At 34.9% G+C, this 20,995-nt stretch overlaps 1 protein-coding gene across 1 annotated transcript in view; it reads left to right on the top strand.

The window, feature by feature from the left end:
* The first annotated feature begins 782 nt into the window (after window positions 1-782).
* The window catches only part of LOC142335341 (carnitine O-acetyltransferase-like), a 32,552-nt gene continuing 12,339 nt past the window's right edge, over window positions 783-20,995 (top strand). The window contains exons 1-7 of the mRNA XM_075383795.1: window positions 783-1,116; window positions 3,395-3,478; window positions 8,484-8,656; window positions 9,549-9,732; window positions 10,511-10,709; window positions 13,803-14,017; window positions 16,734-16,855. Coding sequence (XP_075239910.1) covers window positions 814-1,116; window positions 3,395-3,478; window positions 8,484-8,656; window positions 9,549-9,732; window positions 10,511-10,709; window positions 13,803-14,017; window positions 16,734-16,855 — 1,280 coding nt within the window. The 5' untranslated portion in view covers window positions 783-813. The remainder of the gene's footprint in view (window positions 1,117-3,394; window positions 3,479-8,483; window positions 8,657-9,548; window positions 9,733-10,510; window positions 10,710-13,802; window positions 14,018-16,733; window positions 16,856-20,995) is intronic.

Raw genomic sequence — 20,995 nt, forward strand, 5'->3', positions numbered from 1 at the left:
AAAAAGCCGGCCAAATTGCGTAAAACTATGTAAAAATGCGAACAATAGGAACAGAAATCAGTCAAATGATCACAAAATTTCCTCGATATTTTCGTAGAAAAAAAAAATCAAAAAATGTTTCGAGATATATATTCTACGCTGCACGGGCTTTCTAATGATACCACACACAACCCTCTACGATGAATATATCGATCGGCCAAAATTCACCGAACAAAGAAACCGTTTGAGTGTATTGTTCCTTCCCCACCGAGGTGAGTCGGAACAACTAGGTTTTCAAATGTTCTTTCTTACTGTATATCAGGAAAGAGAATGGCAATTGCATAAAAGTTGAACGTAATGCCTAGCTAGATGCAATACTGTCAAATGGATTTGTACTTCTATGTTTTATAAGACGGCTTCCTATATAATGTGAAAAAGAATATTATGAACACTGAAAACTTAATGCCTTATTTACTTATTGTACTTAAAAATTTAAAAAAAAAACAAGATAAATTTCAATGAGAATTGAATCGCTCTGTTGCGAACTGAATTTGACAACAAACTGTTCGACTACAGAAATCTTATGCAAGAATTAAAGTAGATTAAAAGTAATTGTTAAGAGTCCCGATTGCTTAAAAAATTGTCCCTATTCCTACTCTTAGGTTTAAATGTAAGTAGCCAGGCAAAGGTGGACATCAGAGGCTGGGCAAACGTTGATTTGCTAAATTTGCGGAAGAATTCGGAAACATAGGTATTCACATACAATATGTAAACTGTGCATAAGCTAATTGATCATACTTTAAGGTTAAATGGCGTTTTAAACTCGTGAACAGAATGTTATCTGTGACCACCAAGAGTCTTGGACCAACGCTTAACCGGATGAAACTGGTGTCTATAGCTGAAAGAAGCGTGTCTGGTAAATACGGGACTTCAATGGTCGCCAACCTGGTTGAGCCGGCAACAGATCTTAATGACGAAGGAAAGATCTTGGAATTTTTACCGCATGTGGCGAAGTATCAAAACGATATGTTTGATAAGAAGAATGCGCCGGTACCGTCTCTGGATAAAACTCTGGACAAATATATTACCACACTGGAACCCATTTTGGACCCAGATCAGATGAAAAAAGCAAAACAGGTAACCGCGATTTTAGAAATTTTGTTCATTGAGGCGCTACTTCTTTAAAGCAGTCTCGTAGTTTAAACTGTTTTTCTTAGAAATTTTTTTGATTGCATTATTAAACGCTGGGAAGTTTAAAAGCTATTCACCTTTCGGAAGAAAATTAAACTGCTTGAAACTTATTTTTATGTGAAATTTCTCACTTAGAATTTTGAGCAGCTCAACTCAATTGCCGCGGGTTACTAATAAAAGTAAAAACATATGACAAGTCCCGAATTACAATCCAAAGAATTGAATTATCCGAAAAACTGACAGCCACCAAACGTTTAGCAGAACTAAATCTTTTCAGCAGCACCAAACTATGACAGTCAACAAAGCACATGGGCAAAAACAAACACTACATTTTTAAACAAAAATTTAATTTTCTCAAAACTAGGGTTTTTGAAAACAAGAAAAAACTTTATACTATTGGTGGCGCCAAGTAAGGAAAGCACAGAACTACATAGTAGTGTCCTTCAGCATAGCATAACGTACAACTTTAGAAGACATAAAGCAACCATTAGCGGTTCCATCAGGTGAAAAAGGGACAAAAGAGCAACAAATGAAGGCAATTTTCAAAAAAATCAAAAACTTGCAAAAACAAATGGTACCTAAGCCAATGTAAGCGATAGTTAAAAGTTGATGATGTAAATGGACCATTATTGCGCCGCACTAAATGGCCAATGAGAACTGTTATTTTTGAGAAAGAACGACAAGACCACAAGAAAAGCAACAAAAAGGACCACAAGAAAAGCAGTAAACTATTATATAGCTTCTAATACGACTTTTTAGAGAGCGAATGTAAAAATAATGGACTAATAAATAGGACAATATCGGGCAAAAGTTACAGATTTTTTTCCTTGAAACAGCGTCTAAGTTGTTTAAATCTTTAATTGCCCTTTGCTGAATTGAGAAAAATACAACTATTCATTTTTACAGCACATGTATGAAACTTTGAAACCACTGGTTGAAAATATCCGCATAAAAATGAAAATAAAAGTAATATTGCAGCACGTAAAAAAAACTGCCTTCAAAAATCGCAAATCCGTTCAAACACTAATTTCTCACTCCACTATATAGGTAATTTGAAAGAAGAAACACGGTTCGAACTTACTTTCTATTTCACTACCTTTACTACTTAAGCGTGATCAAAATCACCTTTCTAATTTAAATTCTCATAACATAAGTCAAAAAAAGTGCACAGATCTTAAAGAATATTACCGGAAAACTTCGGAACTGACTCAAATAGAAGTTCACTTAGGCCCTAGCCAACTACTGATTTTAGTAGTTAGCCTCGTTCTTTAATACTGATAAAATATCTGAAAAGCTGTCTTCACAAGCAAGTTGCCCCTCCGAAAAGAAACTAATTGCAACAATACCTGTTAATACAAATAGTCTTCATTCAATAATCGACTACCACCTGATAGAAAACAGTAATACGTCAAAACCATTGTTCTGAAAGAGCGCTTTAAAAATTCAGCTCGATCAGTGACCCACTCAATTCTTTTCAGAGACATAGTAAACATCAAATAGGAAAAGAAACCACAAAAATTCTGAAAGAATTGCAAATTTTTCAAAGAAAACTGCCGTGTATGTGTAATATGTGTAGCGTCTTGGTAGCGTTACCTTACAAAAAGCTCTATATTAAATAATGAACAAGGAAAGTGATTGCAAAAACCTTCATATAAGAAGATATGCAGAAAGTTTTAGAAACAGAGGAAAATTGATAACAATTTGTTGAAGATTATGCTGTATTAAATGCTTTAAAAATTTATAAAGAATCTTCTTACATTGGCTTTACATTTGCTACTAAGTCCTACTTATTTGTTTATTGTCTGTCCTTGTTTTGGTCTTGCTCTGTGACTTGACTGGAAAATGCTATTTTAACGTTTGATTAAAATTTTGATTAGGTCAAATTGTTTTACTTTAAAGTAACATGTATATGTGTGATCATAACATTTCCACGCAACGCATTTCTTGCTCTTTTTAGATGAAATTGTTCTTTTAACGAGAGTTGCTTGTATTGAATGATAAAATTATTTTCTGTTTCTCTTTTGGTGGCGTTCGCATATTATCTTCCCACTGCACTCATCTACATTTTTCTACTGATTGTATCTAAAGATTAAATTTTCTTTGGAACTTTATCAAAGTTTCAATGAACTATTGCATTATCAAGGCCTGTGACCCTTATAGCACATAGTATTGTAAATTAATACAAAAACGTACTATTGTGAGTGATGTAAGTTGTTGTTAACAGGTGATTACGGACATGAGGAGTGACCCCGTAATTGCTAAATGTCAGCAATACATTGAGGAAAAAGCTAGCAACTCTCCTAATTGGGTAAGATATTTTAGGAATATTGCCTGTTTCTAAAACAGTCTACAGAGAGCAAGAGTCTGCGACTGAGCCTACCTCGCGCAGTGAAATCTGGAAGTTTGGTGTTGTGCGTTTGCACATAATGTTCCAACCTGTCGTATGCCAAACAATTCAATAAGAAATGAGAACATAAAGTCAACCGCGAGAATGTTTCATCATTTAAGAAAAAACAGGGAAAATTTAGCCTTCAAAACTTTGCTTTGAAGATAACAACTCAGCGACCATTAATTCATGACAAGACTTTTTTGTCTTTTTTCAGCATCTAGGTCGTCAATTTAACAAAAGGTCATTTTGAACGATCACGGACGCAAAAAGCAAGTGTTTTTAGTTGGTAAGAATTTGTATACATTTTCTTGCGAATCCTCAAAAAATTGGTCTAAGATAGGATTTTATATATTGAAACGGAAAAGCTAATTCATATTGTAAAAAAAACTGTTATGGAGAAAATATAACTGGACAAGTTTTTAAAAAGTATTTCAATCAAAAATAAATTAAAAATAGTGTCCACTTCAACAAGGAGGTGAAACCACCTTAGAAATGAAAAAAGCTGCAAATAATTGCCTTTCTAATTTCACAGAAAAGTACTGGGGGTTGTTTCGATCAGTTTAAAATCAATTCTCTGTCCAAAACAGAGCAAAAAACAAAAACTCTTCTTATATCCAACCTAAATAGTTTTTGAAACAAGTATTTTGTTAGAAAAACCAAAGCGTTACCTCGAACTTACGGTCAAAATTTAAACAGTCAGCTCTAAAGAACTTTGGTATCCTAAGGCAATATGACTCAATGGTTAGTGATGCGGCTTATCGGTTCATCCCGTTTCCTCAATTTTACTCTTCCTAACTTGATTGCGTTCCCGTATTTGCGTAACATTTTTGGATGATTTCTATAGTCCATTAAGTTGAAACAGTGATTGAATTATTTAAAACATAATCGGACAACTCCTGAATTACAATCCAAAGAATTGAATTAACTAATGGCCCTAACATCTATATTTTACCCTAAACTGCAAACTTTGTCAGTCAACAAAGGAAATGTCTTTTAACGCGCAAAAATAAACGAAAACTGACTTAAAATATTTCCAAAAACTATGGTAGTAAAATTCCTTCACAATAACAACACTTAATATATCTATCACTTGATACATCTCTAGAATGCGTAGACCAAACGAACAAACTAAACGAAATCGGTGAGACGAAGTAAGAAAAGATCGCCACTGAAGATTCTGATTTTCGACAAAAATCTGAATTTTTTTGAAAATTAGCCACCTGAAAGCAAAAGAAAACTTTTTAACAAAATCATTCAACTTCATAGTGAACAACTTTGGAGTAAACATTAATTCTATTAGATTGAAAGAACATCAAATAATAGCCAGACTTGTAAATTTACTAAAGCGTTATAAAAACAACTGCTGTATGAGTCATCGTAAAAGCTAAAAAAAAATGCTACAAATTAGCTTAAAATTAAAAATAAATTTACGCTGAATTTGAAGGGCAAGAACTATTATTGTTAAAAAATCAACCAAACTTTTGAAACTAAGTAGTGTTAAAGTCATGAAAACCACTGGTATAAACTCAAGCGATTAACTAGACCCATTTATGTGTCAATAGCAATTGGTAAGACATATAAATGGAATTAATTGATCAACGTGCACAACAAATACAGCCAAAACTCAAACGATCGAAATTATTTGCTGAGGACACAGTGTCAAAGTTATAAAGTCACTAGCTCAAAATTTGAAGTTTTAATGGCCGATGTGACTTTCCTAAATGAGACTAACTGATGGGACAACAAAAGTCAGGCAAGTTTAAGAAGTTCGCTGATGTGTTTGACATTAAATTTTAAGGTAAAAGAAATTATCTTTGAACTGAAACAATTAATTTGTTGCACATATGCCTCAACGGCCGCTGTGGAGTGCTGTCATTAATGAGATTAAGTGAGAGGACATCAGAAATAATAAAAAAAATTGCGGGCAAACATGAAAATATTCATTGTTATTTGATAACCCATGGTCAAATATATAACAAATGGTCAAACAAAAAATTCTTTAAAACCATTAGCTACTGGTTCAGGGTATCAAGAAGTTGCAATTAAAGCACATCTGTAAATTTTTAATTGCGCTCAAGAGAAAGAACATTGAAAGAAGAAGTCAAATTGCCACACGAATTTCGTTCTCAAGAACCTAAAATTTGTTCAAACAGCCTTTTCTCACTCCATTTATCAAGTAGTTTTAATAAAATCTCGCTTCAAACCTAATAGCTATCTTGCTCTTTTTACTTACTGCGGCGTTACCAGAATCACCACTCTAATCTTAATTTTCTTTCACATTAAAAAGTTGAAAAAATGTGTGAACTTCTCTTAAAAAGACAGCGTTCCAGTACAATCTAAATTTTTGGATTGTCAAAAAACAGCAGACGTCTTCAAGTAGATGCCGAGAATTTGAAAATTTTGTAAGCAATAAGAAGTTCATAAGAAGAAAAGCACTTCATGGCTAACAAAGTGCATAATAGCACATACAGGATCGTAAAACAAAGAATATTTAAGAAAGAAACAATGTTCCAAGAACCAGAAGCGTTGAAATCAATAAATCTAAAAGCATATTTCTCGAAATAGTTCATACTATGCTCTTTAGGAAAGCATACACTGATTTTGAGAAAAACAGTTACGACAAAGAACTAGGTCAGGGTTATAAATTTTTCGATGAATATTGATTTATAATATTATGGAAAACATGGATTCAAAGTTATTGAAAACACTAATGAAACACTACTAATATATTCAGCCATGTCAAATTGCTTTGCATTAAAAGTCGTATACCAGTACTTAGTATTACTATGGAAGTGCAAAGTGACAATAATAACAAATCCAGGCAAGATTCAAAATTTTAACCCAAAACTTTTGAAGAAAATGGTCTCAAAAGTAAAAAAAAAGACTTACATGCAAATTGAAGACCCTAAATAGGGCCCAGTTGTTTCACAGAAAGTCGTTCAAGCCAACCATCAGAGAACAATTGATGAGACAACAAAACGATTATATAGGTCAAATTTCGAAAACTAACTAACTATTCCAAAACAAATGGTGGCAAAGTCGTAAAACCGTTAGAAATGAACCATAAATGAAAGCAAATTTGCAGAATAGGAAGACCGGTGGGGTGGTCTATTTTTTGTGATATTTGTAACAACAAAGAGAACAAGAATTTCAAATCTCAGAAACTCAATTTAATATTTCTTGCAAATAAATTGTCATACTGTAGCAAACCTTAGCTGCCCCTTGAAGGATTCTAACCATATAAGCAATTCGTCATTAGAACTCCTCTATCTTTTTATTGGCTTTCGTTTATTGGTGAAGATACGAAGAGAAAACCAAGAAAACATAAATTGTATTAAAGGGTAATTGAAAAAATTTACACGCAATAATTTAACCAATTTTTCCCCTTTTTTTCTAAAAGGGGTGTTACTAAACACACAATTTCAATTTGACTTCTTGTCATCAAGAGTCAAAAATTTGTGAACAAATCGTAAAAGTAAGGCGGTGCCTCTATGATAGCCAAATCTTCGGAATGTTAAAACGGAGAGCGCCTAAATATAATCCTAACGGTGGCTACTAATTAGAGATATAATAATTTTTTGCATATAATTATTTTCCATGTATTGCATATATTGCATGTATTGAATATATTGCATGTATTGAATATATTGCATGTATTGCATATATTGCATGTATTACATATATTGCATGTATTGCTTATTTTGCATGTATAATAATATTGCATGTATTCAATCTCTTTTAGGCACCCCTGCGTATTTGAAATGTGAATATTTGAGAAACGGGACAATTTTTGGAAACGGGTTGGAACAAGAATGCAATTTTTGGATATTTGAATGAATTAGCGATGAGAGCAATGAAACGTAAATTAAATTCTTGGTTAAATACAGTGCTGATACAGTTTGTTTTGAAATTTCGTTTTTCTAGCATATACACTATGGTACCAGAACGCTACGTACAGCATGATTTTTGCTTTTAAAACATGTTTCGTGCTTCATAAGCATGATTTGCGCTAAGGCGTGAAAAAATGTGTGAAATTTCGAAGTTTTAAGAGGAATTTTTTTCTCACTTTCTCCGCGTAAACAAAAAAGATTGTTAAACCGCTTTGTTCTTTCACCGTTTGCCAAGTTGTTACGCTACGAGATGTCGGATTTTCGTGGTCTTAAATATAAAAGCAACTCAACTTGAAATCAAGATCCAGTGCACAGTATGCATACAAACGTTACTTGAAAAATAATTTTCGAGGCCCAAAAATCGAGCGAAATACCCCCCAAAATTGTCAAATAAATCAGAAAAAAGTTTGTTACCGACGTTTTGAAAGATTCCAAGACCTCAATGGAGCACATTAGAGTGGATCATAACGCTTTCTATTGTTACGATACAATTTCCAGAGGTTCAGTTTGACAAATTCTCAAAAAATATGGCGTTTTTTCAAGAAATGCTGCAAAAAAGTCAGTTTGAAGAACATAATGCTCCTGTGCATAAATCGAAGCACAAATTATCGGCATTTTTTCCAAAAAAACCGTGGAAGGTACTGGAATTGCCAGCATACAGTCCAGATCTGAATCCTATTGAAAACTTATGGGCGATTTTGAAGCAACGTTTACGAAAACAGGCAGTTTTTTTGGGAAAATTTGGAAGAAAGAGTGTCAGAAATTTGGAATGAAATTGACGCAGAGGTCGTAAGAAACCTGTATGAAAACTATACAAACTGTCTACTAGACGTTAAACAAAGCTAAAGGTGTAATGACCCGTTATTAGAGAATAAATTTGAACTCAAAATGTTATTTTATTTAATGATCGTATTGCTTTTTAAAAAATCTTCAGAGGGTACGTAGCTTTTTGGTACCATAGTGTATGTCTGTTATTTGAGTTGACAAACTATGTGAATTAAAAAATGTTAACAAATAGTTTGAATTTTGTCAAGCTTGCGGAATGGTGGCTGAATGCTGCTTATCTTGGGTTCCGGGAGTCAGTTGTAATCAATGTGAGTCCTGCCTTAGTAGCGGAGTTACCTCCTTTCAACAGTGTCCACAGTTGGATTAAGTGTGCAGCTTCTATCGTGTGTGGACAAGTGAAAGCCATCGAGAAAATTAAGAGGTACATCATGCGATTTGCACTTTTAACATCATAATTGATCATCGAGGATTTGGAACTGTTTAGTGGACTCCTAAAACGTCAAACATGGTATCCAAAAATTCCATTGAAACAAGAATTATTGTAATTGACTTGTTTATTTGAAAAAAAATTACGGGTGTATTGGGCGGTGGTTCCCCCTCTTGAGTTTTTGTTTAGGTATGAAATTGAGGTCGTAGCAAAACTATCTGTATAGATGACCTCTCAATTTCTTAGCAGTAATGAACATTCATTGAAATAAATTAGAGTGGCTGGGTATTCCTGATTATAGCATTACTGTTGAAATTCTACAGCAACAGTTTTGATAAATTTGAGAATCTTGATTCTCATTTATTAATTGCTCTTGAACGATGTTCATAGCAATTATTGTAAACGTGTGTGTCTTTTGTATGCAAAATTTTTGCTTGACAACTTTGACTTTTCGAGTGACTTTTACGCCCTTGACTTTTTGCGTTTCGTTGATCTAAAATTCTCTCTAAATCTTTATTTCAAGCAGCTGAACTCAATTGGCGGCAATTTAATACTAAAAGTCACATGAAAAGTGCGCCGAAACTGGTGCCATTTTTTAAAAATTTAAATCTTAATAGTGGTATATGTTAACCAATAATATGGTTATTTGAAGCCCACTATAGGCTCCCCCCCCCCCCCCCCCCCCCGACTGAAGCAGGCTGTAATTGATTAGAGAGCTCCCACTAGTCGTTCGAGAGCAATTCTTCCGACGTTTAGTCGGTTATGTTTGATCTATTCCATGGGTCACGAGCGAAGGCCAAATATTGAACTAAATAATTTTCTAATTGTCGTAATGATTTGATTCGATTAAGTACGCTTTAAATTGGGAATGTTTATATGTTTACAGTGAAGGCTTCGTTGATTCTGTTCGAAAGACGGCTCAGAAGTCACCGAGTGGTCCTTGTCTTATCCAGTACTACAGACTGTTCAATTCCTGCAGGGTTCCTCAAGAGGGCACGGATGGATACGTAGTCTATCCCACTGGGGCACCCCATGGACCCAGACACATTGTCGTCATGTGTCAGAACAAAGTTCGCTGAGTTGGATTTTTTAGAGTTTGTGTTGCTCTTTTGCGAATCAATGGTATTTACGACCATCCAAGCACACAAGTTCATAAAAATTTCGTAATGACTGGTACACGTTTTATAATTGGGGCGTAAGATGATCTGGAAGTGATGTATTGTATAACTCTCAGAACTCGCAATTTTTGAGAAAGTATTGGGATCATCTTCATCTTTGTCAACTATATTTTATTTATGTTATGGAGAAATTTAATTGTTTGTAAAGCTGATGTCGGAAAGCGATATAATCCCGCATCATACTGGTTCTACTAACTGCGCTATGACTGGCCATAAAATTTAAAAGTAGGTCAGATATAAATTCTGCGGGTCGTTTTTTTGTGTTTTCAGCTGTCTCTTGCCATGTGAATTTGGGTATCTTTTGGAGTAACGCTTATGACTCCTTCTTTAGAAATTTGATTAGCTCTTGCAAAAAATGGCTACGCGAAAGGAATGGTTACGTGACTCTGCTTGACTTTACTGAGAACTTCTGGCGTTTATCGAGAACTGCGAAACGGTTCGTTATATTAAGTCAGAATTTTGAAGTGACTTCTGCATAGTCACGTAACCATGCTTAAAACACAAAGCGCGCACGTTTTAAAATGATGAAAGTCAACTGAAATCAATTTCTGGCTAAGCAGGAACGTCTGGCATTTTAACTTCTGGTACTGCAGACTTTCTGCATTTTAAAATGTGCACGTGAGTGTTTTAACAAATGGTTCATTCATGTTTGAGCATATTTCAATTTCAGCTCTACTCGGTTGACATTCTGGACAGTGATATGAACCTGTTGAGTGCAGACGAGATCTTCAGTCGACTGATGGGAGTGTACATGTCATCTTGTCTACCCCCCAGTACTGATCGGAAAGATTCCAGTTCTGTACCAATTGGTCTGCTCACTTCCCAACACAGGGATGTATGGACCAAACAGTATCAGCAGCTCATCTCAGGTAACTTTATCAGCTGAATAAACTGCTTTACCTTAATAACTTAAATGTAAACTGAGAATGAACTCAAAATGGAAATCAATGGATGCAACCCAAGCTAGATAAATCCATATTACTTGAAAGACATTAGTGATCGAAATTTGATGGAAAGTTTGAAATCAGGAAGTTTGAAATCAGAATCCATTTTAATGGTGTTTTTCTCTTTCGTCTTCTCTATCTTTTTACGAGGAGTCTCAGTGGTCTATTTCTCGGCTATTTTTGGGTATATTTCTTGGCTATTTTTGGGTCTCAGTGGTATATTTCTCGGCAATCTGCCGGCTATGATTTTTTTTGTTATTTATTTCAGATGTGTTTTCTTGAATAGTTAAATAAGCCTTCGCATTCTCCGCTCAACAATGTGCGGAATGTCTTCACTGATCTCTCTATACGTCCCCCAAGAATGTCTAACTGCAATATTCAAGTTTAAAATTTTCAAAAACATTTCCCTACTCGCTTGATCTTTTTTTACATACACTGAAATATTTCAAAATACTTCTAGAGACTTGTCAAATTTAGAACTAGGATAGTTTTTTTGACAATTCTAAAAAATACAAAAAATAGCTTTGAAAATGGCTCAGCAAACAACAGATTGTGTACTTTCTACATGTAGCTCACAAACAATCGAAAAAAATGAACCGAATGTACTCCAAAAGACTCTTAAATATCTTTGCCCAGTTCTATTGTTCAATGGATGGCGTATGTGCTGTTGCAAACTAAACTGTTTTTCAGATTATGTGTTGGGAATTTATCACATAATTATTGGGAGTTTGTATATCACTTAAGTTTAAGAAGAAAAATTTAAATGAACAGCTTCAGATATATAGATTTTGTTCTTTTTTGATCTCTGAGAAAAGAAAAATCTGATAACAATTGAAGGTTGAGCTGGAATTCAGCTTAATGTAAAAATAAGAAACAAAAATTGGTCTTTTAAAGGTAAACTTCGTAACCTGTAATTGCAAATATAAAATATTTTTGGGAAAGTTTTTTATCTAAATTGCAGATATTCTGTCGCGTTAAGTGTTCTTCGATGTCATATAACCATTTGTACTAAATGAGACTGCTGCACCTTTTTTGAGGGAACAGTTAAGTGCTTCTGGCTAAGCACGTTTTTTGAAAGAACAGATTGCTTCCTCGTAATATTGACCCTTGAATAATTTGTTTTTTTTTCGTTTTTTACAGCAATTTAGTTTAGATGTTTTACTTTTAGATTGTTTCATTAATAGCGGGAGCTTGAGGTAATTAGAAATCAAATGTGCAACTAGCTTAAAACAACTTAGGGTTTCAGTTACTTTCTGTAATTGTTTTGAAACATCAAGAAACTTGAAGTTTTTTTGTTAAATTTTCACAAAGGAAAAGAAGAACTTACCTGGCAATCTCTAATGTTGTGCCAATAAGCAATAGCCACAAAACTGACCTTAAACTTGTTTTGGTGCTATCGTTATGTCCTATCATTTTTCCTATTGACCTATCAATTAGATGCCAGAATTTAAATTCTCTCACCCATAGAAACCTGACTCTAACAGCCATTGATCTCAAGCTGCTGAACTTGATTGTACCATGGCCATGTATGTCTCATGAAAAGTAGCGAAAATGGGAAAGCACGTCTGAGAATTGGAACCCACATCTGTTCACGTGCCAATCAAGTACATTTTTTTGGGTGTTTTAAGCGCTGTTTTTTTTGCTTAGATAAGTACCATAAATATAAGCTAGATTTTATAAAATTATTTTTTTCGTGGCAGATGTGTGAGTAGATAGTTTTTTTTCATTTTTCACTTCTTTCCGTTTGTTTAAACCATTCAATAAAGTAGATTTTATAAAATTATTTTTTTCGTGGCAGATGTGTGAGTAGATAGTTTTTTTTCATTTTTCACTTCTTTCCGTTTGTTTAAACCATTCAATAAAGTTGAAACGAACTTATTGCTTAATCTCAATTAATTGATATAATCTCACTGTTGAACAGTTGATCACACATATAATGATACATCCGTTTTTGGCAAAAACTGGAAACAAAATTGATCAATTTAGGCATGAAGTTATAACTTTCCAGCAGTTTCAATGGAAATGTTTCTCACAGAAGTTTTTTTGTGACTCTTCTGATTCGCATGAAACATGTGTTCTACATCATTGACAGAATTTGGTAATAATTGCTATAAACTGTTTCCGGGATCTTTTAGTAGTAACAGGACGGAAAATCCCCACTTTCAAATTTTTGGAAGATTTAAGTAAAACTTCATTAATTTCTGAATAGATGATTTCCTTTAATTATCGTCAGTGTTGTCTTTGTACAAAAAATGGATTTTTCACCAAAAGAGATCTGATTGGCTTCTAATGAGAAAGTGTGAAAATTCTGAAACTTGAGAAACTGTAAGACCTCAGAATGGTGAAAAGTTTAATGATGCGATAATCTGGGACAGAAAGCTTTGAAGAAATTTTATATTGGTTTGTCCACATCCTTATGTATTAGAAAAAAATGAAGATCTGATAATATGCATATAAACTATGCAATTGTTTTGAATTGCTCTCCAACGAAGTTTGATGCAATTATTGTAAACGTTTTGGTCTTTTTTATGCAAAATTTGTGCCTGGCAGTTTTTGCGCTTTTCTAGAACATTCTTTGACTTCTTCGGTGACTTTTTCGCACTTTAGTTCTTAATTTTTGAGTGATTTAAGTTGCTCTCGTTCTGAAATCAAATTTTTGTTAAGTGATTGTGAGCGCAAGGAACTCAAAGCCATTGTAGCTGGGTGGTGAAGATGCCAAACCTTGAGGTCCTGGGTGCCAACAACTGTAGGGGTAGTTTTTTGCACCCATAAAACACTTCTAAGCTACATAAGCTATACCCCCTCTAAATAAATTGCCCCGCCTGTCGTTCGAGAGCAACTCATCTGACGTCGGTATAGTTTTGTCAAGTTGCTTGGCAGATGACGGGTTGAAACATTATGTGAGGACGCACATTACCAATCCGCCTTGTATGTCTAGTGTATACAATAGTGTTTATTATGAATTAAAGTGAATTAGATCGCGCAGTTGTCGGAGTCATTGTCACCAGTAAAGTTTAGATAATCACAACCGAGAAGTTCTGGAGGTAATCCAGTCCAGCATATTCGTGTTGTGTCTGGACTACGACCAGGTGCCTTCAGACAGTGTTGGTAACAGTGGTGACGTCACAATGGAGAAGAGGAGAGAAAGGGTCTCTGAGCTGAGCAGAATTGCTCTTCATGGGGGAGGGTCCAAGAAGCATTCTTCTAACAGGTGGTTCGACAAGACTATGCAGGTGAGATCAAATGTGCAAAAAATATATTTTATGATCAATGGCTGATATTAGCATGTTTGGGTCTCGGTTTCGAACTTTGACATTTTGATTCCTTTAAGGGCTTGATAGGTAGTACGATGGGGAAAATTCTTTTATTTTAGAAATCCTTTTTAATAGCCGCAAAGCGATAGCTGAGGCTATTGGCCTTCTCTTGGTTTTTTTACGAACTCGAAGAGGAGTATTGGTTTTCTATCGGTGTTTTTTACGACTTGAAGAGGAGTAATGGTGATCTATTTTTAATTGCTCTCAAACGAAGTTTGTAGCAATTATATTAGTCCTGTCGGTCTTTTTTTATGCGATTTTTCGCTTGACCAATTTTTCGTCAGACGCTTTTGACTTTTCGTCCTCAAAAACGAGATAAACAGGTAGCGCCCAGCGGGCATTAAGTGCTCTTAGAGCCTTTAAGCTCACTAGTCTTCAAGTATGCGATTCAAAGAATCTTTTTTGGAGACTTATACTTATGGTGCGGAGGGCGGTTCTTAGAGATTGACCCCCCCCCCCCCCCCCCACTGTTGCCACCCCATCAGCCCCCCGGTGCACCCCCCCCCCCCCCGCTGCGCTCACTTATGCTCCTTCAATTAAGCTAAAGCTAGCCTCACTAAAACGTGGCTAGCTACTGACAAAGCCAACCGCTCGCCGGTCATTTGAGAGCAATTCAGTCGACGTTAGTCGGTTATGTTCTTTATTTTTTAATCGGTTCAGTTGTTCTGAAACAGGATGTAAAAGTCAATTAAAAGTCAAAATAGTGATTTTCTTTTGTTGTTGAATAAATATGGAGAGCGGAGAAAAGAGAGTGGTGTTTTTGATCATACCAGCTTTCGAAAGAGCGAGAAAATTAGAAAATTTGCTAAGCGTTTGAAATTTTTTTGATTACGTGCGCTTTTTTCGAAGCAGTTTTTTTAATTTCTATTGTGTATTGTAATTTTTCTAAACCATATCAACAAATAACTTTATTTGGGGACCATTTTTGTTCATCGGAATACATTAAATTTTTATATGCAATCTTGCTCTATTGTTGTTGTTTCGCCGTTTTAGACGTTGTTTTGCTAAATAAGTAAGCTAGGACTGTTTTGTAAGTTGTTTTGAGAACAGCTACCGAGATTTTTAAAGTTTTTAGAGAACGTTAATAAAAATTTGACCGAGAAGCGTAGTAAATGTTTTTTCGTGGTGTATCGTTGTTTTCCCAGCTTTTGAATTTTGTTTGTTGAGCACGATTTAATCGTAGCAGACAATATATTATAAACAATGCTTTTTGAAGCAACTTCTGAAGAGTTACCGAGAAATAATTGTCATCTTTTGCTTTCCGCTGATGTATCATTTGTTTTTTGTTTCAAATTGAATGGTATAATGAAATTTAATATAAAATTTTTTTTATCAGTTTGTGATTGGCTAGGGTTTAAGTTAATTTTTATTTCGAGTCGATTCCTTAGTTTTCCGGCTATGTTCTTTTTTTACAGGAAGTAGATTTGTTCATGTGTCATTTTGAGAAAACCTAAAAGTGAAAGTGAGAAAACCTGTCACGGTGAACTGATTTTTGCTGAAAAAAAGAAGTTTTCTGATCGTGCGCTGTGTTCAGTGAATGACTTTTTGACTTCGAAAAATGCTTTTGAGAGAATGGCGCTTATATATAACCGTTTTATGTGCATTTGGCTCAAGTTTTTTAGTTTGGTTTTTTGTAAGATTATGTTTTAGTCGATGCCGCAATATTATGTAACTTTCTGAAATCTCTACCACAGAGTTTTGCAGAGCCTAGTGATGCGTTTCAAATGTAAAATGGGCACATGTTTCTATTTTTTAGTTAATTTTTTCATTATTTTTATTATTGGATCTTTGTGTGGTTTTTTTTACCAAGCATGGCGAGTGTTTTGTGTTTAGAATACTAGTTTGCGTTACTTGAAACAAAATGTTTTGTTTGTGTGTGTGCTTTGACTATCTGGAAAACAAACTGAATTTTCGCAATTTTAGTTTAATTTAGCTAAATGTTCTTTACTCTTTTGACTTCAGATTGGTGTTTTCTTTACTTTTATGCATTAATTGAGATATCAGCTATTTGGAAAGACAGTTGGGGTATACGACTTCGAGTCATTTCCGGAATTCTTCCGGCTATGTTTTTATTTCGTCAACAGGATTTGTTTTGTTACGACGTCACAATCACCACTTCAAATCTGCTTTTTGTTCATTCATCCATGCAACTTCAACTGAATTGCGTGCGTGACGTCATTTTTCACACATAGCAGAGAGTGCTTTTTGTTCATTCGCGTGATTAAATTTTTGGTCACACGTGACTTCAGTTAGAGTGCGTGTCTCTCTAAATGAAGGGTGTTTAAGGGCAGCTAATAGTATCAGCAATAAGTTAAACATTCTTAAAATACAACAGCTCAGCATTAAAAAAATTTGGTCTGTTTCTTTTACCATGTTTTTGAGGCTGCTGATCTTCAAAGCTATTGCGGCTATTTTCTGGCAATCTGTCAGCTATGTTTATTCTTGTCTATCTAAATAATTTACTATATGCTTTCTTCCATTATTATTTTTGATAGTTTTTGTTTTTCTCAAGAGACATGGAGACCTCTAAATATTTTAACACGTATCACGTAAGCCAATTGGTCAATAACTTCTAAGTGTCCAATAATTACAGAGGGTCTTAAGACCTTGTTCTACATCAGTCAATTAAATTTAGGTAATTCTAAGCTCGTCTGGTACTTTCGGAATGACACAAGAGCACACCACAGCCGAGGCAGTAGTCCCGACTGAGATGCAAGACTCGGCTCTTAGGCACTACAAAAAGAGTCAGCAATCCAAGTTAGTGTAGAATATATTGTGTAATAGTCAACTGATGGTTGTTTCATGTGTTTGTGCAGGTTGCTGTTGGTTGTAGCGGCTATTGGGCCAAAATACTTGAACACAGTGTGTGTGAAGGAACCATTTTGGGCCATTACACGTTGTTGGGCCTTGAAATGGAGTAAGTAGCACGTCACAATGACAACCATAAAACTATTTCACCTTCCACGCAATAGATATTAAGCATCTAGGTCGTTTTAAACCTTCACGATTTCAACTTTAAAAGTAATTGAGATTGATGTTTATTTTAGCTGCGAAGCTGAGCGGATTTATATTGCAGTGTTCTTGGTTTTTTTTTACAATTCTAAGAATTTGAATTGTATTCGGGCGCTGTCTTTTTAATTTTTAAGATCTGTTCACACATTTTCATGACTTTTGAAGTCAAATTAGAGTTGTGGTTTTGGTCACGCCGAAACAGGAAGAGGAGCGAGTGGTTTTGCGGCGTGAAATTTTTTCAGTGTTTGAACAACAATTCGTTTTCTCGCTAGTAGCTTTTTGTTCACATGCGTCATTTTGACATTGATTTTCAGTTTTTTTTAATTGCTCTTGAACGAAGTTCATAGCAATTATTGTAAACGTGTTTGTCTTTTTTATGCAAATTTTTTGCTTGACCATTTTGGGATTTTCTTCTAGAACATTTTTTGACTTCTCAAGTGACTTTTTTCACGCTTTCGTTCTTCATTTTTGAGTGATCTCTATTCCTCACACTCCGACGGAAAGCTTGTTGCTAATATAAAGTCGGTTGCAGCATAGCAAAAACTAGGCCTGATAGACTAGTGGTGAGTGCATCGAGTTAGGGAGGGGGAGGTCAGTAGTTCAAATCCCGGCGGGGTTAAATGTTTTTCTACCCGCCTGTCGTTCGAGAGCAATTCTTCCGACATTAATCGGTTTATTTTTAATAGCCGCCCTCATCTTCTCAGCCGGCTATTATAGCGCTCCTATTTTTTTTTACTTCGTCGAATAAAAAAATGTTTCGCTTTACCTCATTTTGCCGCCTTTTCAACATTTTGCGTGAAATCTTTTTGACTTCTCTAGGCTAGTTTCTCTCCTCTCATTCTGCTAAAAGTGATTTTGAACATCAGTTGCTCAGCAAAGCAATTCAAAATGAACAGAGTCAGTATAAAAAAATTGAAGTCAGAAATAGAAACGGGATAAACCCATAAAGCCCAATTTTAGATGCCCGCTATTTGAACGTCGGTCCTATAAGTATTAGTTACCTCTCTCTAATGCTAATTGTTATTGATAGGAGCCCCTGTAGCCTCTCTCTAAGAAACAGAAGTATGTTCAGCTACGAAATGCCATCAAAATAAATCGGACTTAAAAAAATGTTTTTGTACAAAAATCTTTTTTTTTCAATATCTTCTGTTATTTCAATCCCAATCATGCTTATTGGAATCAACGGCGTTTTTTTTCCAGCAATCTGCCGGGTATGTTTAAAAATTTTTTAATCTGATTTTTTGGAAATGGTTTTCCCAATTCACTCATAGTCTTTTCTAGGTCTAGTTTTTGTTTATTCAATGAAAACTCTTTAAATTGTACGTCAGCACTTGTCCCGTTCTGTTTTTTTGTTTCATCGTCTGACGCGTTCTTCTCTCACTGACGGCGTTTGCGCGCGTGACGTCATGTATCACTCTCTTTTGTGTGATTAGATATTGATCAGACGTGAATTACCTCACTCAATAAAATGACTTTTGCACTTTAAAGCTTAAGTGTAATTTGAATTAGTTTGAGGTCCGAAGAACTTATGTGCTGTAAAGGTCCCTAATAAAAGGCTTCTGTGGAATGAATGTTACCAAGCGTTATTAATTTATCGCTGAATGTTTTTTACCTAGCTTTTTGAGCGGCGTCGATTTTTTTTCAATTTAGATCGGTATCTGTTTCTATCTCTATTATACGGCACTCAAGTCTATTCTTTCGCAGCTATTCCGGCAATCTGCCGGCTATGTTGCCAAACTGTCTCTTCTTCTTCCTTAAAGGTTAGAAACTCGCCTAAAGAGGGTTTTTTTTAGAATCCCCAATCAGTTATGCGCAAAAGCAAAGGCTAACAAAATGGCATTATATATTGAAGGTCAGATTTCAAGCCAAGATTATTTTTTAATAACCGCAAAGTGAAAGCGAGGCTATTATTGAGCTTATTGTTGCTTTTTGCAAATATAAACATGGAATTGTATTGGTGAGCTGTCTTTTTACAACTCGAAGAGGAGTAATGGTGATCTATATTTTTCGTAATTGGCGACTTCTATTTTTGAGGGTATATTTAAGAGGAAGTCAACTGAAAAAGCACGCGAAAAGCAATGTTTAGGTCATTCCTCCGAACAAAGTTCAAAAGCAGACAGTGAAATTAGAGCGGTTTTTGTTGATTTATTATTCTGAGATCAAAAGTAGGTATGAAAAACTTTTGCTAAGTGACATTTTTTATCACATGCGGCTTTCTCAAAAGCAGTTTTTGGTTTTAACTGAACTTTCCCGGATAAAATTTTTCGTTATCTTTTTTTTCAGTTTAATAGATTTTGTAATCTCTAGATTCAGTTTAATAGATTTCAGTTTTAAGTTGTGTTTGTTAAGGCTAATTGGGCAATGTTAGTAAAATTTTGGCCCATTTTCTTTTTTTTTAGTTTTTTGCCTATTATTTTAAGCTTTTCGCAAAAGCTTGTTTTGATCATATTTTAATAAAGAGTTATTAATGGTTCTCAAGCAAAGTTTGAAACGTTTATATTAGTCCGGTCTTGTTATCAAATTTTTCGCTTGACCGATTTCGCTTGAGACCTCAATTTTTCGTCTCAATATTCGTCTCAAGAACTGCACAAACACGTAACGCCCGATGGGCATTAAATTTTTTCGGAACCTAACGGCTTACTAGTCTCTATTTATGCGATTCACCTAAACTGTTAAGCAGACAGATTCCAGATGTGAAGGGCAGTTCTTACAGTCATCCCAAATCCTCCCACCACTACCCTCCCCCTCCACCTGACGCAACCCCACCACATGCTCCTTAAATTAACCTAATGCTAGCTTCCCTATTTGAAGATACTAACGAAGCCAGCCGCTGACCAGTTGTTTGAGAGAAATTCGACCGAAGTTAGTCGCTTACGTTTATTTAGGCCTTGTGACTAAGAGTTGATAGTTCAAGGTTAAAAGTGGAGTTTTTCTTAAAACAAATTATATTTTTCCTGTTTTTTTGTGGTTTGTCTTTTTTGTTGTTCTTTAGCGTTTCTCTGACTGGCATGTAGTAGTTCAACCATCGAGCAGAAGAATGTTCTAAAGGTTTCTTATATTGATTGTTGGGAGTCATCTTTCTCTTTCCTCAGTTTTCTCTATGTAGCTTTTGTGTTTTTTATATCAGATTGTCGTCATTTATGAATGAAGACTATTTGTATCGCGATTTGTGTTGCCAATAGTTGTCTCGGAGTTGCACATGATTAAGTTTTCCCGATAATTTTCCAGTTATCAATTATTTTGTCTCTTCTTGTGTTGTTTTTTCTTTGGTACTGTTTCAAAATGATTAGTCGAATTAGATGGACAGCTCATTTAATTTATTGAGCTGTTGGTTGAGGCTGAAAGGAGTGTCTACTTGGAGTAGTTTCCGGAGTGTTCCGGCTTTGTTTTTTAAGACCTAATCACCTTTCGAGCTTTTCTTGTCAACGAGAATTCATATAAGAGTTGTGAATTTAATCACGCCGGGGTAGTGAGAGGAGCAAAAAGGGGAGTGAGAATTTGGTTTTGAAACGGTTTTTTGGTTTTTGAGAGTGGGTTTTCACGTGTGACCATTTGACTTCTCTTTTCGTTTTTTCTCTTCATTTTTTGCGAATAGTTTCATAGGATGATACTGGTGTTCTAATGGCAACTAATCGTTTTGAAAACTTTGGGGCATGTTTTCTTGAAATATACGCGATTTTTTGGATGTTGAGTTTTTTCAGCTCTGATATTTTTTCTTCAGTTGTTTATTATTAATAGTAACAGGTCTGAAAGGCTCTCTACTGAGGCATTTTAGGACTATTTACTCTTTATTTTGAAAACTAACGCTTTGTAATTTTGACACAACTTGTTTGCAATAAGTTTTTTGAGGATTTTGCCTGTTTTTGAAGTGGTCTTTGTTCTGTT

Source organism: Convolutriloba macropyga, chromosome 1 (assembly GCF_964194025.1).
Source record: "Convolutriloba macropyga chromosome 1, txConMacr16.3, whole genome shotgun sequence".
NCBI lineage: Eukaryota > Metazoa > Xenacoelomorpha > Acoela > Convolutidae > Convolutriloba > Convolutriloba macropyga.